The sequence below is a fragment of the Ammospiza caudacuta genome, chromosome 2 (assembly GCF_027887145.1).
Source record: "Ammospiza caudacuta isolate bAmmCau1 chromosome 2, bAmmCau1.pri, whole genome shotgun sequence".
Taxonomy (NCBI): Eukaryota; Metazoa; Chordata; class Aves; order Passeriformes; family Passerellidae; genus Ammospiza; species Ammospiza caudacuta.
This window is the reverse complement of record NC_080594.1, coordinates 59,562,251-59,583,103: the sequence shown is the minus strand read 5'-3', so window position 1 is coordinate 59,583,103 and position 20,853 is coordinate 59,562,251. Positions and strand designations below refer to the sequence as shown.

Below are 20,853 nucleotides of genomic sequence, written 5' to 3'. Positions count from 1 at the left end.
TTCATTGCAAATTGAGAAATTATGCTGCTCTTCATATGTCCTCATAAGACTTCAGTTTTTGCCTGGTTTGAGATTCATTTGGCTACTTGATTGCTTTTAAACCTTAAAACCTTGCTATTTAGAGAGCCCTTCTGTCTTAGTAAATGAATTATTAAAATGTTAAAAGCATGGGGCAGAAATGTTTCTTGCACTGTTCTGCTCAAATATTAATGCAGTTCTTTGCCCATTCTTGCTGCCTCTGTTGCTTTGAAGCTGACCAAGTAGTGGAAAAGGTTGAAGTAATGTAGTAGTAGTGAAAATGTTGAGTAATGTTAGGGGAAGGCTTTTGGTTGAACTCCTGCAGGGAATAAACTACAGAGTACTTTTGGGCCATCTGCACATGTCATTTATGGAAATAAAGCCATAAAAAATGATCTGTTTAAAATCCTAGTAAGTGTTGAACTGGGTTACCCTATTTTGTCCTTTCTAGGTGGCATTATAGGTCATTATAGAGAGGTCGGTAAAACAGGCAGAATGGAAAGAGCAGTGCTTTACACAGATAGGTGTTTGTGAATATCATATTGCAACATTTCTGCCACTGGAAACATATTGGAAACATCTGCCTATTTCTTCTAAATGTCTTTGAAACACTGGAAGTTGAGTGTAGCTGATTTCTTTTGCAATTTAGCATGCTTTTATCTGTTGTAACACCAAAGCAGTGTTATGTGATATTAAAATATTATTGTGTATCTTTCTTTGCAGCAAATTGCACAGAGTTTGAAAGAGGAACAGAAGAAGCTGCCATCTGAAGCTTCATTTTCAGATGTCCGGCTAGAAGATCCTGAGTCCTGCAGCTTAGTTAAATCTGGTATGAAATACATCTCATATTGTCAAATTAATGCATAAAGCTCATGGACTGTGAGCACTAGCTTGAACCATCTGTGAGAAACTTGCATGGGTTCTTTTCCTAGACAAATTCATAAGCAATTTTTAGAGGTGAACTTTGTCTCAAAGTTTAGTTTTGTGTTTTAGATGAGAAACAGCCTGATCCTGTTCTTTTGGTGCTATTTCTTTGTGCTTCGAGTACAGTCTGTTATATGAAGCAACTACTTTTGCAACCAACAGCATCTATTGTACTTTGTATAAACCTGAGATTTTGTATTCTCCACTGAAAAGTGTCCCTGCCATCAAGATATGTACTTGAGGTTACTTTTGTTTGTTAGCTGTGCTAAGATGGAAAGGTGATTTGGTGTGTCAGGCATGTCTCTTAAATTATAGGTATTTAAAATAATTCAGAATTAACTCCTTGTCTTTTTAAACATGTGACCCATGTGTCTGTAATTACACAAATTACAGCAAACTGGAATAAAATCTCATAAAATATGGCTGTTCTGATGCCAGTTGTTTGAGTTTAAATTACTATCGAAGATCCATGAAGAATTTCTCCTTTTATTTTATCATTGTTCAGAGTGGTACAGTGTTATTTATTTACCCAGCAGCATCTTTCTTAGCTCTTTATCACTTGTTTCTTGTATTCCTTTTGATTACATGGTAGTTTCTTGCTTTTGGCTTGGAAAGTCTGCATAGGTGTTTCTAGCTTTACTCCACAAATCCCATTGAGAATGGAGTTCATCGTACTTCACCCCAGGTATATGGAATTTGCAAGTCCTTTAAATCTCACCTGCACTCAGGAGATGGAAGGAACCTATATGGTATAATTTGAAGATGTGTGTCTGAGATAATTTGGATCATTTGTCCTTCAGAGGTGCTTCTCTCCCATTTCAGGACCTGCAGGAATAGCTGAAGTGACTAATAAATGGCCTAGAAACCTCAAACAGATATCATAAGATTTTACAGGCTTTCTAATTACTGTGACAATAAATTTATAGTTGCAGAAGGTAGAAAGATATTACTAGATTATTTCAGATTATTTCTTCACTGATCACATAAACACAAATGCATTTTCCATCAGCAGGTGAAACTGCAAAAATTTTAGTTTTTTTAAATGGTTGGTATTTGAAATCAGAGTTCTGGTGCTATTGACTCAGCTGTTTCCCAGCTTGATTTAAGGACAAAATGAAGACAGACGTCTGTCTGTCAGGTGTTGTGAAAATCCATTTTGAGCATACTATGTTATTATGATGGTTACCCAGGAGGAGCACTTTTTTTTTGTTTACAACAATCTCATGACAAAATTGGTTTTGCTGTTATTTTTGCAGTTTATAAATTATGTTTAAACCCTATATTTTTGCTACTGTTCAATCCATGTAGGATTATCCCCAGCAGAAGGCAAAGAGTGAATAAATAGAATGTTTTTTCCCTTTTTTTTTCCTAAGCATTTCCTGTAATTTCATGATCTCTAACCATTTCTTTTTATTCTTTTCTCCTGTGCTATTTTTTTTCGCTAACTGATAATTTCAGCTGTTTAGTGGAGTGGGAGGTGTGTGTCATTGGAGACATGCCTGTAACACTAACTCATTTAAAAAGGTTGAGCTGGGCCACCCCTGAAAGCAAATTCATGTCTTTCATAGGCTTGTGCTCGATTCACATCAGAAATCTAGTACTGACCTGCTCAGAAGGAAAAAAAATATAACATGCTTGGGTAAAATAAAATGTCATATTTCTGTGTAGAGAGTATAAAATGGAATTTTATATTTCAGTTGATATTACAGTCTCCTTTGGTTGGAAGGACAGATGGGCAAGCTTTACATGTGTGTATTTTGCTTTTAAACAGGTTCAGCTGAATCCCTTAATCCCAGGCATCAGAGCACGATTTCACCTGCAGATCTGCATGGAATGTGGTATCCTACTGTCAGAAGGACTCTAGTGTGTCTCTCCAAACTGTACAGATGTATAGATGTATGCAAACATTTCTTTATCTAATTTTTAAGATGAAGTTATAAAGTGTGTAGAGCATCATGTCTAAATATTTTAATACAAATTAGGAATGGACAATTACCGGCCTCTAACCCCTTGGTCTTTCTGCTGCTATCTTTATGTAAAACAAGTGAACAGACAAATTTAAGCTGTCATTTCCAAGACAATTTTATATTTGTAGAATTGGAAAAATGGCACTGATTTGTACATCTATTGCTTTTGCTGTTACAGAAATAATTCAGTGTCTGATGTTCAAGATACTGATCTCACCAAAGCTGAGGAGTGAATAGGGCAAGAAAAAATAGAAAGTTCTGGGTCAATTACAGGGAATGATTTTATTGCTGAAATTACTGGGTGAATGTGTTTGAGTGATGTGTCTGGTCTTAAAAATGGTGACTGTGATGCTTCTACATTTTGAAAATGTTCTGAATTTTTTTTGGTGGTACATCTCTCTATGTTCCAAAACGTAGTAACACATTTCCAAAGTTTAAGACAGTGGAAATCTTCTTGTCTATCAGAAACAAAAGCAATGTTTATTTAAAACATATTTTAAGACTTTCCCACTAGAATGTGTTTTGTGTTGCTCATTTAACAGCATACAAGGCTGCTAAGTCTCTGAGGAAACTAATGCAAGTGTTTTTGCTTTTCTGCATGTGTTGTATCTTTATTAGACACATTTAATGGATTTCAAAATATCTTTGATGCGTGTTACACAAAACTCCTGCCAAGATGCTATTACTAAAAAAGAAGCTGGAAAATACTAATGCTTTGGTGCTTGAAATATCAATCCCACTAAAACAGATGGATATTTGCCCTTGTTTTCAGCTAGACCTTTGTAAATGAGGTGATTTCTGTGTTGTTTGCAAGGCTCGTTTACAGTGTATCTGCACAGAGGTTAATTTAGTTTTCCCCTGAGATGCTGTAGCAGAACTGGCACCCTTTGCCTGCACCCTTTATATAGGGAACACATGAATGAAGTGGTGCTGGCAGGTCTGGAGCAGTCAGGGCTCTGTTGCAGTGCTGGTGGGAGTGAGCTGTGTTCCTATGGCTGGCTCAGCCGTAGGATCATATTGCTGCCACTTAAGCACTTGCTCCGTGTCCCTTGGGCCGTGGCAGCTGTCATGTTTGTTTACTAAGCTGTCACAAATGTGAGGTAATTTGAGGCTGCCTGAGGTTAAGCTCACTCCAATGATCTCGTGTCTGTTTCAGGTGTAGCTTGCACACACAGGTAGTTGCCCTGACATACAAAGAGTGCCTGGTCAGGTTACCCAGCACACACCATTCATGCTGTTGGCTCTGAAAGTGTGAGGTGTCACTGACCATGTTGCTACCCAGGTGCCAATTCAGAGGTGCAGGGTGAGCAGGGCAGGCTTGTGTGGGTACCTGCATCCAGCCTGAGTGGTTGTAGCAAGCTTTTGTATGTGAATGCTTCATTCTCTGTCACTGCACGTAGCCAACATGTTTGTAGCTAGTTGATCTGGAGTTTTATAAGCTGGTAAACACATTGTTCACACAGTGCAACTCTTAAAATTCCGCCTAAGCTTTGCTGACACCTCTTTTCTTGGTCTTTTTTTTCTTTTCCTTTTCCCTGCAGAGGGCAGTGTTTCAGGGATTATCACAAGAGGCCTTATCTGCCTGCATCCAGTCGCTGCTGGGAGCTGCCGATTCCATCAGCAAAAACAAGGTCAGAATCTGTGCTTTGGCTATGATTTCCACAGCCCCCAGCCCTTTGTATATTTAAAGTCATGAAGCAGTGGTTCAGAATTCTGTTAAAATCTTAGTTAAAGCATGTTGCCCTGCCCCCAGAGACTTGGTGGATTTGCCAGTTCTTAGTTATGGTTAATGTATTGCAGGGCAAAGATAATGATTCACATGGTAGCATGTCTGAAAAGGTGGCATACAGATTGTAGCAATCATGTTTACAGGCTGCTCGAACTCATGGGAATTCAGTAAAGTGATGCCTAAAGGGAAATTTTTGCTAGAGGACTTTGTATTTATTTTCACTGCCTGTTACTCTTTTCTCTTTTTCTCTGCCTTCATTGTCTGAATTTTTAAAAATCTTTCTAACTTACGTTCACTGGGAAGAAGTTTTAAGTATTCTCTGCTCAGAACTGTATTATCAAAAGGTTTGGTCTGGTGTGTTGCTCAGAATTCAATGCAGATTCATCAAGTCATTTACACTTTAACTGTGTTTAAGTAGTTGGAGTAAACTTTTTTTCCCTGTCACAGTTCCTTTAAATCCTGTAGTAATTTGCTAATTCCTAACAGCCAGGAAGTGAATTAAAAAAGAAAAGTCTTAGTAGGGTAAAATTGTTGGATTTTTATAAGCAGTAACTATTTAGTAATGAAAAAGGTTTTAGTTCTGATTACAAGTTATTTGTTTTAAAGTGTCTCTTTTGAGTGTCCTTTAAAAAAATCTGTTAAACATAGCAACTTTAAAAAGAAGTGCAAGCTACATTTCCCTTTAGCTTGAGCAGATAACTATTTCCTGTGTAACTGGTTCAGAATTCTACAGTTAAATACCAATTCCAGCACTATGTACCTGGCCAGCATTGATTTAAAAGTACTGCAGAGAATGAAACTTGTTCTGCAATGAGCCCTAAATAGGTTGGCCCAGAACTAGGATCTCTACCACTTTGTTCTTGATGCATGTTAATTTAGTGTTATCTGGTAAAATGATGCATATAAGAATTTAAAAAAACCAAAACCAATCACCCCAAACAACTCAAGAGGCCCTTTCCACCACTCATTTTTAGTTAAATTTCTATTTGGTGAAAGTGCAGATTTAAATCTGATTTATTCTTTTCTATTTTATTTAACATTGTATCAAGGAAAGTCGTCTTCCAGCTTGCGAAAGCGAATTTGATTTCTAGAGTCTCCTCCTTTTACCTCAATGAGCCATGAACTTTAAAGATTAAAACCAGCACATGTTATAAAGCATGCAGTTAAAATAACAAACAGTGCAAAATGCATCATTTAGATGGAGTGAACTTAGCCTTCTTTTACTATTTGTATCTTTGCTGCACTGTTTAGAAATTAACTAAGCTTTGTGTTTAATGACATGAGAAGAATGCGTTGTAAGACCTTTGCAGAACAGCACAGTTAATCAAGGTTATTACAGGAACATTGACTTTTTTTAGTCATTGTAATGATGAAAACGAATTTAGAACCTCATGTTTTTCAACTATAAATTATGTGAATTACATGAAGCCCCTCTCTCTGAAGAAGAATAAATTTGTATCTTTCAAATAGTGGATACCTTTACTTGATGAGGACATTTAGTAATATGGCTGTGTAATCTAATTCTTCTAAGAAATAGGAATAAAGTATCCCATTAAAGTAGAAGTAATGCTTCTGTAGTGCAGTGTATTAGGAGTAGTATAGAAATGGGATTTGTTGATCCCAGAGTGTAGTTAATCACACTACAGACTAATGGAAAAAGCTTGTTAAATAATAAAACTGGAAACGTTGAAACTTTGCTCCTCATTTAATTGTTTGGGTTTTTTTTTTTACATGTAATGCATGTTCTTTCTCTTGTGCTGTAGACCCAGGTCGATGGACAGCTTTTCTTAATAAAACACCTTCTGATTCTTCGTGAACAAATTGCTCCTTTCCACACTGATTTCACCATTAAGGAAATTTCCCTGGACCTTAAGAAAACTAGAGGTACTAAACAGCTGCTGGCTGCAGAATGGGATGGGATTGTCCTCCCTTTGTGCCAGCAAAAGTTTTGGGTTTATTTTATGTTCACTTGCAATGACCTGTATGCTTTTTCTAATCTCTTGCTTTGTTCCTAGCTTTTCTGAAAAAAACCAAAACCATTCTCCTACTCGGGGCAATTCAAAATGTATCTAATAAATTCCTTATTTTTGTATGAAATGTGTTTGCCTGCTTTCACTGCTGACCTAACTCATTTATCCAGTCTTTTTTAAGAACAGCTAAATAATCTACATTTCTATTGCACAGAATTGTCTTTCCTCTTTTCTGACCTGTTAAAGGAATATCTTTCTGCTGCTTAGCAGGGGAATTTAACAATACATAGTCAACTTATCTAGAGCAAATTAAGATTTCCTGGACCTTTCTGTGAGGTTTTTGTTTTGAGAAGGATTTCTTATTTTGCAAGATCAATGAACAGTATCGGTATTATGGTATTATGTAGTGAGCATGTCTCTTGTAAGAAAATAGTAGTAGTGGCCATGGTCATGGTTTTTGAGATTGTACTATTGTTCCCTTACAAAATTCAGGAAAAAAAGCTCTTAACACAAAATTGAACTGTCATGCACTTTCCAAGTTGTAAGGATAATGGGAAAAATTATTGGAAGCATGTCGAGTTTCTCTCTTTCCATTCCAGAAGAGAAAGCTGAAGAAATAACTTCTCTTTCCTGCTAATATGCTGCAGTCTTAACTCTGAGCAAGCATTTCTTACACTAACCATTTCACTTGTTGCATTTGAACATCAATGAAACCTCCTACCTGTTGAGTGGTTTCTAGTTGACTGGAGGTTAAAGGGCAAATACATCCTTTTGGTGTCTTGTCCTGGCTGATACACAAGTTTGTTCTCCATATTCATTTAATGGAATAAATTTCTGTGCCAGCCAGTGCTTTGCAGGTGGTAGTGGTAAGTAATGGAAAACACTTTCTTTATATTGGGTGGTGGTGGCAGTGGTGTTGAAAAGATATATGTTGTGCTTAATTCTTACTGTGGTGTAGCATAGGCCAGTAGGGCTCTTATATTTGAGATGAGTTGTAGAGGAAAAATAATATGGCTAATAGTTTTACTGTGTTCTACCAAACTTCCTGCACACAGGTTTAAGATTTAATTTGGTATTTACAGATGAAGTGGGACTGCTTACTGTAAAAGTCATGCTTTTGTCCAATTTCTTTGAAGTAGTATAATGTTAAGGTACATGTAACTGAAATATTAGGTGGGAAGAAGGACTAGCTTATAGTCTTCTAATCAATAATTTAGGAAATCTTTGGAATTTCTGAAATTTCTGGTAAAAAATTCAGAGAACAAAAATAATCTTGCTCTGTGTTCACCTTTCACTACATAGGAGTGCAGGTTCTTAGTTCAGTGCAAAATCTACAAACATATATATTTGGTATTATCTCTTTATTTAATGTCTCAGAAAACACTTCTTTTACTCTTACATATTTTTTCCCTCCCCTGTTTCATACAGAATGCAGAATTCCTTTTGAAGTGAAAAAAAAAAGCAGATAGATTTGTAGGATGATAAATGGCTGACAGTAGGGTGAAAAGCTATACTGTAACTAATAATTTTCTTTTTCCCAGTTTGACTAGATTTCAGTGTGCCAGCATCCTGTTGAGACTATAGGTGTAATTTCAGTATCTTGTGTTATTTACAGACATTGTTGCTTTTCCTTCTGGAGACTTGTGTAGAGAACATAAACATGAGTGTTTATCAACCTTGATGTTTTGTTGTTTTGTCCTAACTAAAGCAGCTAAGCACAGAAGAAAAAAGTGCCAATTAAAAGTTGTTTCATACAACTGTAGTTGGTTTTCCCAGGCAATGTGTGCAAAATTTTTGTTTGTAAATGCCTAAATAGCTTACGAAAGTCTTCCACTTGTAGATTACAGTAAGAAGAAAAGGAGAGCTCACACAATTTACATGGTTATAGCACTGCAGTTAATATCAGCAACTTGTTAGTTTCTTGTAATGTATTTATCTGTTTAGACTGTGCAACTTTAAGGTACAGGTGTACCATAGGTGCCACTGAAAAGTAGTGAATTAAGCTTTGTGTGCTTCTGTGCATGTGCCCTTGTGCATCCACTCTGAGCAGTGCTAGAGTCATTAATGTTGCAGTCATAGTCATTCATGCTGGGCCATTTTTATGCATAAATGAGTGATTAGAGTTTGTAGTTCCTGGAGCTGAGTGGCATTGACTTACAGTGTGAGTGACTTTCTGATTCACAGATGCAGCATTTAAAATCCTGAATCCTAAGGCAGTTTCAAGATTTTTTAGACTGAACAGCAACAATGCCTTGATACAGTTCTTACTGGAGGTAATGTGGAGTCTTATTGAGTTAAGAAAAATTGGGTCATTTAAATGTGTGGTGATCTCTGGCAGTTAAAAAGAAGAGAATTGTTGTTCTCTGTTCAAGGGTACTCCAGAAATCAGAGAACATTATATTGACTCCAAGAAAGACGTAGATCGTCATCTGAAATCAGCTTGTGAGCAGTTTATTCAGCAGCAAACCAAACAGTTTATAGACCAGCTGGAGGAGTTCATGACAAAGGTACAAATGTATTGTATGTTTGTTAACCTAACTGAAGTACTGGGAGGATAAGGGAATTGGTATTTAAATTGGGTATATGACAATCTGCTGTGCTGTGTGATTAGCTGAAGATAATGTGCTTTCCTTTAAGTTCCAACAGCAATTTTCCAGGCATTTTTGAGATTAATGGAGTTAAAGGAATATGTCATAGCTTGTTTTTACAAGCAACCCTTGTGTTCTTTGATCAAGAAGCTTTAATTTTTCCTTGAATTGTAACAAGTGTGTGAAGGTTGGCAGGAGCTTTTCTTTCTGCAGAATCTACTTTGATTGCATTTGTAAGCCTTCAAAAACAGTCTTGGGTCATGTGTGTTCTTGAGGGAGTATTGGATGTCTTGTTCAATGCATTTCTTTCTAGAACCTGCTCTAGAGGCCAGGATTTCTAGTGAGAAAACCTCTCAAGAGGATCTATTCTGAACCTTAGGTCCTGAGAATAAGTGACATGACCTCTCAGAAACTGGGGCCCCAGCATTGCATGGACTGCAGATATCCTAGCTGCTGATTTTTAAAGAATTTAGAAGATGACAGTATTAAATTTACTCATGCCTGTCATGCTGGGGTAGGGGTCAGTGGCATGCCTAAAATATAGATGGGTAACTGGTGAGATTGATAGATTCTCTGAGTGATCTCAGTGATTCATTGGGAATCTGGGGAATTTGACTAAGCTGCTTAAGGATAGGTCTCTTTTGAGGTTTTGTATCCTTAGGTGCCTAAGCATCTTTGTAAATTTAATCCCATTTAGAATTTTACTTTCAAGAATTGATCATGGTTGTAATTTTGAATTGCATTTCTGTCAAGCTGCTTCCCGTGTGTTGTTAAGTCAGGCCATAGAAGAGACAGATCATTGGAGATTCTGTACACTGTGGTATCTCAGAGAGTTGTGCAATTTTTAGTTGGTTATTTTGTTGTGAACTCAACTGAAAGAAACATCATTTTGTTGATTTTACTTCTTTTAGGCAGCTGCTTTAAAAACAATGGCCACTCAAGGAGGTCCCAATTACAGCCTTTCACAGCAACCTTGGGCACAACCAGGTATTTACTTTGGTTTATATTCATGTTACTATTAGGAATCTGAAGAGGTGGCCAGAATAACTTGGACTGAGAGACTGTGATTGATTTTGAAAAATTCTACATATAAGAACTGTCTACTTTTTTCTTGCAAATCCTGGCTTCCATTTGAGCCTGTGTGCTATTTGAAATGTCTTAAGCCAGCTCTAAAAACCTGACAAACTTCAGAATATATGTTTAATTGGTGCAGTAGATTAATGCCTTGAGTATTTCTCAAGCTGTGATTGTTCATGTGATTGTGCTGTTTACATGTGATTGCATGTAAACAGCATTTCTGCAACTGCATACAGAATGTGCTTAAGGAATTAATTAATTGTGTTATGATAAAGCTTTTACTTGTATAGGAAAGAATGAATCCTCACTGACTCCCTTATTGTCTGTACATTTGGTATTTACTTTGTTTTGAGTTTTCCTGTCACCATGCAAAAATGGAATCTGGGTTTGTTTCCCTATTTTTTTAAAAATTCAAATGTGAACACTTTGTAGGAGCATTTGGAGCAGTTTTAGATGTTCCTTGGTTGTTTTGTTCTTCACTTTACAAAGTTGTGCTTCTGGATGAAAAATTCTGATTATTCCAAATCATACACTGGAACCTTCTGTTGCATCATATTCTTAAGATGCAAAGCCAGCCATGTTTATACATAATTCAGTGCTGCTCCATAGGTCAGACACTCTCAAGGGCTAACTCGAGGTTCTACTTAATATCTCCCTCTTCTTCAGGAGTTTTTAAATGTTTGTTTGGAGATAATTATGTGTATAGAAGCAAATTGAATCAGAGTTTCTGCTGTTTCCTGGAGTCATTTAGTCTGCCTAGTCTGGGAAGTAGGACTAGGCAGAAAATTTAGATGTGGCAGAAGTTGAGGGGGGTAAAAACCCACACAGGATTTTAATTTCAGTACTTGAAAACTACAGAATGTATTTTTCCGCTGGCCTTTAGGCAATGATCTTGTAAAATCATTAAAATTTCTAGCAATAAAGAAAGAAGGTCTTGTCTGACAGAGGATTCCTGTCTGGTTAATTCAAAATGCAGATTTCTGTGCAGCCTTTCCTCTCACAAACATGGCCTATAACCAGTAAGGAGGATTTGTGATTCTGTTCTCTTTGCTAGCACTGTTTCCCAGCAGTTGCTTTTCCAGTTAGATTTTTTGGGAGGGAGCCTATGTAGAACTTAGTTGCTATTGAAGGGCTGTGATTTCAGAAGCCTCAGGAGGATGTGGTAGCTTTCAGAAATGGGATGGGTACATTTTCTGCAGGGAATGGAAGCAGGGTCTGGCAAGCTGTGGTCCTGTGATGGGTTTGACGCTGCACAGCCCAGCGCCCCCTCTCTCCCTTCCACTCAAACCTCTGGCAATGATCCGCCCCAGGAGAGTGGAGGTGATTTTCTGGAGTGTAGGTTTCAGCAAGCAGAACTCCATTTTAGCCCGTTAAACACATTTGCTTTTACTTTCAGCAAAGATCAACGATCTGGTCTCTTCCACTTACAAGACAATAAAAACAAAGTTGCCATCAACTTTACGAAGCATGTCCTTATACTTGTCCAATAAAGATACAGAATTAATTCTGTTTAAGCCAGTCAGGGTGAGTACTGCTGCCATGTTTTCCTGTAGATGTTTCATGGTGATATCTTTAGCTTAAAAAAGCCAAATCCAAACAGCTCTACTGCTCTCACTTGTACTGTGCAAGACATGGATACTACAGGGAAGTAACTGCTGCTCTTTATTGTGTACATCTTCCACCTGGCACCAAATGAGTTGCCATAAGGAAAATTAACTCTGTCCCACACCAACCAGTCGATTTTGGTCAGTTATGCATGGGCAAGAGCACCAGAGGCAGAAAGGGTGATAGAGACTGAGTGGAAAACCTGCTGTAAACAATCAGGGGAGCCAAGCTTGAGTATTAAGCTTCCAGGTTAAGTCTTTAGGACTCAGTGTTTCACTTTAGCACATCTAACTGAAGTTTTTATCTCATGGCTAACGTGGATTCCTGTAGCTGTTTTGGGGCTTGTTTTAGAAAAAATGTTCTTGGAGCTTGACTGCTTCTCTCTCCCTGGTCACTTCAGTAGCTATTCCATGTACATTGTGTTTATTCTGGTTTAAGATGGGTGTTGTGTTTTTTAATATTGATTTTTTCTTCTTTTCTTTAAAAGAATAACATTCAGCAAATGTTCCAGAAACTCCATGCTCTGTTAAAGGAAGAATTTAGTAATGAAGACCTCCAGATCATAGCTTGTCCTTCAATGGAACAGGTATATATTGAAGGTCCCTATTTTATCAGTTGCTCTTTCATGTGACTGGCTTTTATAAACATAGATTTTTTTCATTTTTTGTATTTCCAGTGTTCAGTATCATTGTTTATTTCTGATCCCCCTTAATCCTGGATGATTAAACTTTGGGCTTTATCTGATCTTAAAACTCTCAGCTAGGAGAGGACTTTGGTTGGGTTTTTTTAATGAATGTCTAATAGATTTTCCTAAACCAAGGTGGTGATTGATGTTGCTGGGAATTGAGTTTTACAGCACTGTAGAAGAATCTTGCCATTTCCTGGCATTGTCTTCTTGGAAAGGTATCAAAGCCTGTGAATATGCCTTAAAAAAACTGCATTTGAAGGCAGTATTTCCTTTGACAAATACAAAAACCAGCAGCTTTTACATTTAGGAAGCACGAGAATGAATTGCTAGAGTGCATTTGAAGTGAATTGTAGAGAGAAAATGTGCAGGTGTTTATGGAAGTGTAACCCTGCATGGTCTGTAGGCTCAGAGATAATTTGGGTTAAGAATTCCTTCTATTAGGATTCTCTGTCAGAAACCAAGTAGGCTTTTAAAAATGTCACTTTGACCTTAGTAGTCTAGGGAATGTGGGTAGAATCTTGATTATCACAGGATAATTTAAGCAGGTAATCTAGTTTATGGATTAGAGGATGTTGCCTGCAGTGTGTGTGGCCACAGGTATGTGTGATAACTGTCCTGGAGCACTGTCCTGGAGTGGGAGTGATGCACCATAAGGAGGTGAGGTTACCCTGGAGGAGATGGCTCCCTTTAATTGTTTATCTGATGAACCTTAGGATCACTTACCCTACAAACGGAAGTGTGTGGGAAACCATGTTGTAATCTATGGGAAACAAGTACTGTGGAGGATCCCAAGTGTGTTTCAGATATTTGAGGTGAATGGTAACATTTTTTGCCAGTTTGCCTGTTTTTTGGAATTTCTTGACAGCACATGAAGTTACTTTAGGAAGTTTATCACAGTAGTTTGTGACTGCTGAAATGAGTGGTCAGCATAGTCGTCATTTTAAAAAGCATTTGACTGGAAATTTTGGCTGTTGTTTTGTAGCTGTCTTCTGATTAATGATCTTCCTAGGAATCTTGTTTAAAGGTTAAAATGTGACACATTAGTTCTAAAACTTGGCTTCCCTAACATAGGCTTTCATTTTGTCTTTCAGGTGAACTTACTCTTGTCGATGTCCAAGTAGGCCAAGAGTGAGGCTGCTTGGAATAAGCTTCAGCCAAGTGCCAGGGAGTGAAGGGAATGCAGAGACATTTGCTTGAAGTCAGCAAAAGATCCCTGTGCAGTCTGGTCTGCATCAAAACTATCCAGGCTGCTTTACCCTGTTTTAGGGAAAAAACCCCAAATGAACAGGTTTCTTGATTTGGTAAAGGTCTTACTTTTCATTGACTTGAGCAGTGGGCAGAAGAAAGTGAAACAAAAACCCCTTTGCTGATTACTCTTATGGAAGCTCAATTACTGCCTTTTCTAGGTATTTTCAAAATTGAAAACTTTTTTTGGTTTGTTTTTTTAATGTAAAAACCAATCTTGCTTTCCCTTAATGAGTTGATATATGCAATGGAAAATCACACTTTTAAAGAGATGCTGGAAATACAGTGCAGGAAATCAAATGAGAGCAGCAATAGATATTTCTGAGAGTTGGGAGATGACCATATTGGTATGACAGTTAGACTTAAGCAGGCATGCTCTGAGTTTTTCTTTAACTTCTCTGAAAATCCTGGTAATCCACCACATGCTTGAAAGTAATTCAGAGGTTCTTGCTTGGGAAACCTTAATTTCCCACATGTGAAGTGTTTCTTGGAACATTGGATGGGCTGTCTTTCTTACACTCTTGTGATGGGGAGTTATGAGGCCTGACCTGAAGTGTCATACTCTAGCCTTTCTCCATGTGAAGGTCTCAGATCCTTGGGATTTGCAATGGAAAGCTGTGCAACATAATTTCTGTTGTTTCTGAGTGAACTACATGTTTTCAGATGCTTTACAGCACTGCGTAGCTCTGAGAGTTTCAGCTATCTAATTTTAGGGCAGAGTTAGTGTTTTTGCCTTTCTCAAGATCAGATGGTGGTGTCACATTGTTTACAGTGGGAGTCTGGAGCTTGCACAGCCTTTGTGCCCTGGAGAAAGTGCTGATCAGGGGGTGTGGGGATGCCTGAACCTGAAGTGCAAGGCTGTCAAATCTGCATTGTAAAGCGAGGATAAGTACTCGGTGACTGGTAACCAGTGCACGCTGTTGAGTGAGCATTAATTGGACATTAGTGTGGAAAGCTGGATGCTAAATGCCTGGCCCTTAATGGAATGAACACTTCAGGGTCTCTCAGTGTGTAAATCTTCATGGTGCAGCACTATAAAATGAAAATGTAGTGGGTTATGTGACAGATCTTTAACTTATTTATAAAGCCTATTCTGTACTTTGGAATATGAAGAAATTTCCTTGCACATCAGTGATATTTTGGTTTAATAATTTTCCTGATATAAATAACAAGACTGGAGTAGAAGATGGTAGGACTGAAAGCTACCACAAGAAGTGTTACAGCAGTGGTGCTGAAATACATAAATGATACTAATAGGACCTTACATGACTCCTTAAAAATTAAGTAAAGGAACTAACTAGGAGAAAAACTTGCCCTCTCCCTTTACTTATGTAGAAATACAGTCTGTAAGATAATGTCCAGTGCATTGTAATATATGTATATTTGTTTTTTATAAGGTTTTTCAGAAGGACTGCATGGTCACTGTACAGAGTTATGACTAACTTAATGCAGACATTGTACAGAAGAGTTGTGAAGGGTAAACCATGGCAGTAGTCGCTCTTGTGCTTGGGACCTTTTTCTCTCTTAGAGTACCCAGACAGCTCTAGGACAGCTGGTGGAAGGATTAGAAGAGCAATCAGTTTATACAGCCTGTTTGCTAAATGAACATTTGTTTAAACATGTACAGTTTCAGATATTTACGTTTACAAATAGTGTAAATAGTTTCAAAAGATTAATTTAAGATGCTTTATATTATCTGACTAGAAACTTGCTGTTTTTAATTTTTTTAAATAAAAATGTTGCCTCCTATTTTGGTCCAAGGGTAAAGCTTTATTCTGTATCCTGAGGCTTGTCTGTCAAGATAACTGCAATACAGAGACAATAAACATCCTAATAAGCACAGGTTGTGCATTGCTGAGAAGTGTTCTTTTTTTAGCAGTAAGAGAATTGAGTTTGACACAGATATACCTGAGTGCTGAATGTACAGCTAATTGTTAAATATATGCCTCTTTATGGTTATAATAAAAGTAAATTTGTATTTTCTTTACTGACAAGCAGTCTTGTGTGACTAAATGGTCCCTTTCCTTGCAGTTTTGTTAGAAGGAAGAAACCACAAATGTGAACCACAACTGTAATACAAGAACATATTTTAGCTAAGTTGGCTTTTACTAAGAGAGCTTGGGAGCTGTGGCAGAAAACACAAGTGTTACTGTGTTTGATGACTGTTCCTGCCTGCTTACTCACAGACTCATTTACCAGAGTTTCTCATTACCCTGTGGTGCTCTTCTGGCCCTTGGTGGTGTGAAACACATCATGCAGAAGCTTGTGGTTTGTCCCCTGTAATGTCAGCATGAAGCTTCCCTTCACCCTCTGGCTTTCACAATGCCATTTGAATGGAACTATCCAAGTAAAAGCTCTCCTTCCCTGTGGAATTCAGCTTGTGTCTGAGAGGTGTGGGGCAGTGATGTGTGACTAGAGCTTCCTGGTCACTTGGAGGCTCTTCTAGGGGTCTGGCCTTTTGGATTGTATCCAAATGAGATGAATGCCTGGTCAGCTTTTGGACAACAGTGATGCCTGCAGCAAAATCTTACGCTGTGCCATGTGTTTTCCAAGCAAATCCTAATAGTTCTTTTCTCAAACTGCATATTTGGTATTGACAAAGTGATGTGGGTATGAAAAGGGGGAAAAGTCTGTGCTGCTGAAGCAAATCCTGGTGACTGCAGGTAGACCCAGCTCTGTCCACAAATGCTGTTTTCTCCCACTCTTGTGCATTTTCATCCCCATTGAGCCCTAAAAGCAAGCAAATATGTGGAGCGAGTCAGGTCTTTTATATCAAAGACCTAAATAGCACAAAAAGAAAAAAGAATCAGCTGGTTCCTTTCAGTGGTGGCCAACTGTGCCGCTATGCCATAGGAATTGCCATCAGCTGGAGCCTGGAATCCCAAGAGACACCTTGTGTTCCCTCTCTTGGATTGCCCCTGATCCCTGTGCCCAGGCTGCTCTCTGCCATCCCCTCTGCACCAGCCCAGGTGTCTCTGGCTGAGAGCCAAAGCAAGCGGGTTGGGCACACTTGGCACAGCTAGTTCCCAGATTTCCAGTTCCTCAGCTGCCGTGTGGAAGCCAGGTGCTTCAAGGCACGTGCTGTCAGCTTGGGCAAACCTGCTTACAAGGACTTGGTGCACAGATGGGCATTGTGAGCTTGAAGAAAGGAGTTTTGTTTCCATTGCAAAGTGACTGTCACCACCCTGATAAGGGAAAAGTTGGTCTGAAATGCTGATGTGACTGCTTGCTGTGAGCACTAATTTCTTGTGTTTCAGTATTTCATGCAGGTAGGAGATAACAAAATGCAAGGAGTGATATCACTGAGAAAGATTGCCAAAAGTATTGCAACACTGATTATTGCAGAGCAGGCTCATGAGCTGAATGTTTTCAGACTGAAGGAGGAGCTCCTCTTTGCTTTCTGGCCAGCTAAGTGGGTGACTTTCTCTGGATCATTCAGTTGCAAAGAGAGCCCTTGCAGAGTGAAGGATGTTAGTGCTAAACTCTCTCGGGGGGGCTGAGTGGGAGAGCATCCTGCATCTCTTGTAACCCAACCTTTCACTGCAACCTGCCATGGGTGCGCTTTCCCTTCATGCTTGTGGAGCACACTAACCCTACTGCTTCCCCTGGGAGCTGATCCTCTTCCAGCACAAGGAGACTGAGGAGCAAAGAACTGAACTCACGATTTGAGCCAGCTCAGGTGGGACTGGCCTGCCCAGAAGTAGTGGGACAAGGAAGATGACTTCCTTATCTAACAGAGCAGATGGTCCTGAGAAGAAGTCTGAATTTTGGGAGACAAAGAGCACTGGCCAGAGCTTTATGGTTCTGCACACCTGGGGCCTTGGCTCGCTGCCAGCCTCCTGAGCAGCCACTGCAGAGGTTGGTTCCATTAGCGATGAGCCTGTGACCGCTCACAGGGCATTGCTGTGAGGGCTGGCAACACTTGGTCTGTGCCTGCACCAGGGAAGACAACTTGAATCCTTCCCCCGAGGCCTCAGCCCCCTACCAAGCATGGGCAAGACGTGATTTCAGTGCTGACCAGTTGTGTTTGCCTCTACTAAGGGACAGGGTTACACACCAGTATGCTGGGACAGTCACACTGGCACTGAGCAGGGCTCAACCCTGGCCAGAACGGCATTTCCACCTCTAATGGTCAGAGGTGGGAGACCTGAGTGAGTGTCAAAAAATACCAAAGGATTTTGGCGTTCTTCTCCCCACGTGCTTGTTTCATGTTAAGTGGAATGCTGTTTAGATAAAATCAGAAGCTTTGTGCTTATATTGACATTTAATATTAATGCTTTGAAAAGAAACAGTGTTTCAAGATGGATTTGTGAGTCGTCTTGTTACCCTTCAATGACAGCATCTCAACTCCTCTTAATGCTTTCCCAGGAGGGAATTTCATTAAGAGTCACACAGACAGGAAATTTGGTTTTGAACAAAACAAGTAATTTTTCTGCATGAAAATATGTGATCAGTCCCATGCAGCAGTCCCAGGTTTATCTCCACTGGGTGGTTTCCTCCTGCTGTCCAAGGAGCTGGTAGGCAGGAGCCAGTCAGGCAGGGATAGCACAGCAAGTACTCACCAGGAGCTGGGACCCCATGGTGAAACGGGATTGTTGTGCCTGAGGGACAGTAAGTCAGCTTGAACCTTAATGGTGACGTGGCCTTTCTGTTCCATGGTGATGGACTGGAAAGGAGGCCTGTGAGAGTGCTGGCTGAAGTCAGGTCAGATCAGTGCTTCTGGTGGCTCCTTCCCTCCCCAAGTAGGTCCCAGTATGTGGGTCCAGGGTGGCCCTGGGGAGGGAGAAATACACAGCTGGGTGAATTTAGACCAAACAACTTCCTGGTCCCCAGGTACCACATTTTGTCTGCAATTGGACCAAACTTCCATTTTTTCAATTCAAGAGTTGCTTCTGGGAGCTGATGCATCAAGTCAGGGGCTGTTTTTGGTAAGTTTTTGTCCTTTGGCAAATGTTACAGAACACTATGGAAATTGGATGGCCCTTTGGAGAATCATGAGTCCCTGAAGGGCAGAAAAACCCCTTGGCTGGAGTATGGGCTGTGTGTAAGTCCCTGTCATGTGAAAAGGGGAGATTAACTCAAACCCTTTGTGTTTGATTGGTCTGCCAGCACCCCAGAAAAGCTGGGACCCATGTGATGGGGACATGTGTCAATCCAAGGAGAGTGATTTCACCATGGTTGCTGATTCAACAGCAGGACATCTTCATCTCCCTTGGTCTTCAGCTGCTGTTTTCAGGGGCTTATCAGCTGGAAAGTACCACTGAGTTCCCTCCTCTGCAAGGGTTCCAGCAGAGCCTGGCTGTGGTGTCTCCACTCCCCTCAGACTGTGCTGTGTTGTATGGAAGGTGGGATGTGCTCATGGGACCATGCTCCATGCAGGGAGTAGCAGCTGGATTTTCTGCAGCAACTTCCACACCGTTATTTTTTACCCCAGTCATCTTTCCACAGTCCCTCTCTTTCTGTTGCATGTCTACAGCTGCAAGTCCCTAAAAAGAGTTCTTCCATGCATGTGTGTATGGTTGTGTGTGGGACTGGGTATGGGAAATGGCCCTGTCAAACTACAGAGGAGAGGGAAAGGCAGCATATGAGGGAAAACAGCCCATATTTACACATGCAAATACAAATTGATGCTCTCCCTCTCATGACAGCCTGGGTAGACAGCTCTGGGTGCTGGACCATCCCCCAGCTGTGGCACACAACAGGGGGAGCTTTTGTCCTTCACAGCATGTGTTGCATTGAGTTTTTCCTGCCCAAGCATGAAGAAGTTGCTTCTCACCAGGCTGCAAGAATGGCTTGGTCTCCCTCAGTGTTACCTTGTGCTGCAGCTCAGGGAAAACAAGAGGAAGAAAGGAAAATCTAACTTTGCATCTGTGGTGTGTTATAGCACCAGCCATGGGCAAGCCTAAGCCTGTCCATAAGCAGGACAAGCTGTCAGTTTTCTCTTTTCCTCCCACCAAAACTATCACATTCTATTCACAAATACCAGAGTGGTCACTTAGCCCTGCCCTTAACCCGCAGGTGCTGGGTGAGGCTGGGTGTGTTGCAGCAGCCAGCCCCAGCTCGGAGGTTGATGCCTTGAGAGGCTGCCTAGAACAGAGGCTAGACAGTGTTAAAGGAATAAAGTAGGTATTTATTGAAAGGCCCTCAAAGGATGCACCTTGGGCAGTGCTAGAGCCTGGCTGTGCCTCCACCCAGGAAGGATGCTGGGTCATGAGTTTTCACACTTTTATAAGTTTTGGTCCATTTATATATTGGGGTTAATTGTCCAGTTACAGCTTCAGGTTATGCAGTCCCATCCTCCCAGATTGCTCTCCTCAGTTCTCTGTTTACACTTTTTGGGCCTGAAGCTACAATGGTATCCTTGCTTCTCAGGCTGGATAAAGGATTGTTTTGTCTAACTAAACTGAGAAGAGAACTTGCTAACACTTTATATGAAGTTCAGAGTTATGTACTAATGCAGTACAGAACATGAAAAATATGAAAGCTGAAACTGAAGGCATGAAGGTGAGGCAGCAGGCAGCACGTGGCTGACACTGGTGGGAGGCGTGCAGTGCTGTGAGAGGCTGGTGGCAGGTCAGGGGTGCTTTGGTGCTGCTCAGGGTCCCCCTGGTGTCAGGCTGTCCCAGCTGGCTGCCCTGTGATGGAGGGAACACCAGTGTGTCTGCAGGCAGCACTGCAGCATTCTGATGGAGGCATTATTGCAAAAGCCATTTAAAATGATTTGTAAGGGCTGCTTAGACATTTAAGATGTCCATTAATTACCCTGAGCACAAGGAGGACTTGTAAAATTGAGATGGGATTTAGTGATTCCCCCAGATATGAGCTTTCTGAAGGGAAACTTTGGAGACTGGGAATGGGATGTCAAAAATTATTATTTGATAGCTCAGATGCTTGCAGCTTTTACTAAAGTCATCACTCACCTCACATAACAATTTAGACTGCAAGAAATTGGTCACCTCAGTAGTTGTTTTAGTGAGGAACACTCACTGGAGATGAGAAACAGTCCAGCAGCAATGTTGACCTGAAGCTAACCAGCTCTATT

At 40.1% G+C, this 20,853-nt stretch overlaps 1 protein-coding gene across 3 annotated transcripts in view; it reads left to right on the top strand.

Moving 5' to 3' along the window:
- COG3 (component of oligomeric golgi complex 3) overlaps positions 1–15,749 on the top strand; it is a 30,674-nt gene extending 14,925 nt beyond the window's left edge. For all 3 annotated transcript variants that reach the window (XM_058824737.1, XM_058824736.1, XM_058824738.1), the window contains 10 exons: positions 742–847; positions 2,714–2,838; positions 4,451–4,540; positions 6,402–6,522; positions 8,793–8,881; positions 8,981–9,115; positions 10,108–10,183; positions 11,670–11,797; positions 12,366–12,464; positions 13,658–15,749. In XM_058824737.1, the coding sequence (XP_058680720.1) occupies positions 742–847; positions 2,714–2,838; positions 4,451–4,540; positions 6,402–6,522; positions 8,793–8,881; positions 8,981–9,115; positions 10,108–10,183; positions 11,670–11,797; positions 12,366–12,464; positions 13,658–13,687 (999 nt within the window). In that variant the 3' untranslated portion in view covers positions 13,688–15,749. The remainder of the gene's footprint in view (positions 1–741; positions 848–2,713; positions 2,839–4,450; positions 4,541–6,401; positions 6,523–8,792; positions 8,882–8,980; positions 9,116–10,107; positions 10,184–11,669; positions 11,798–12,365; positions 12,465–13,657) is intronic.
- Positions 15,750–20,853: the final 5,104 nt, after the last annotated feature.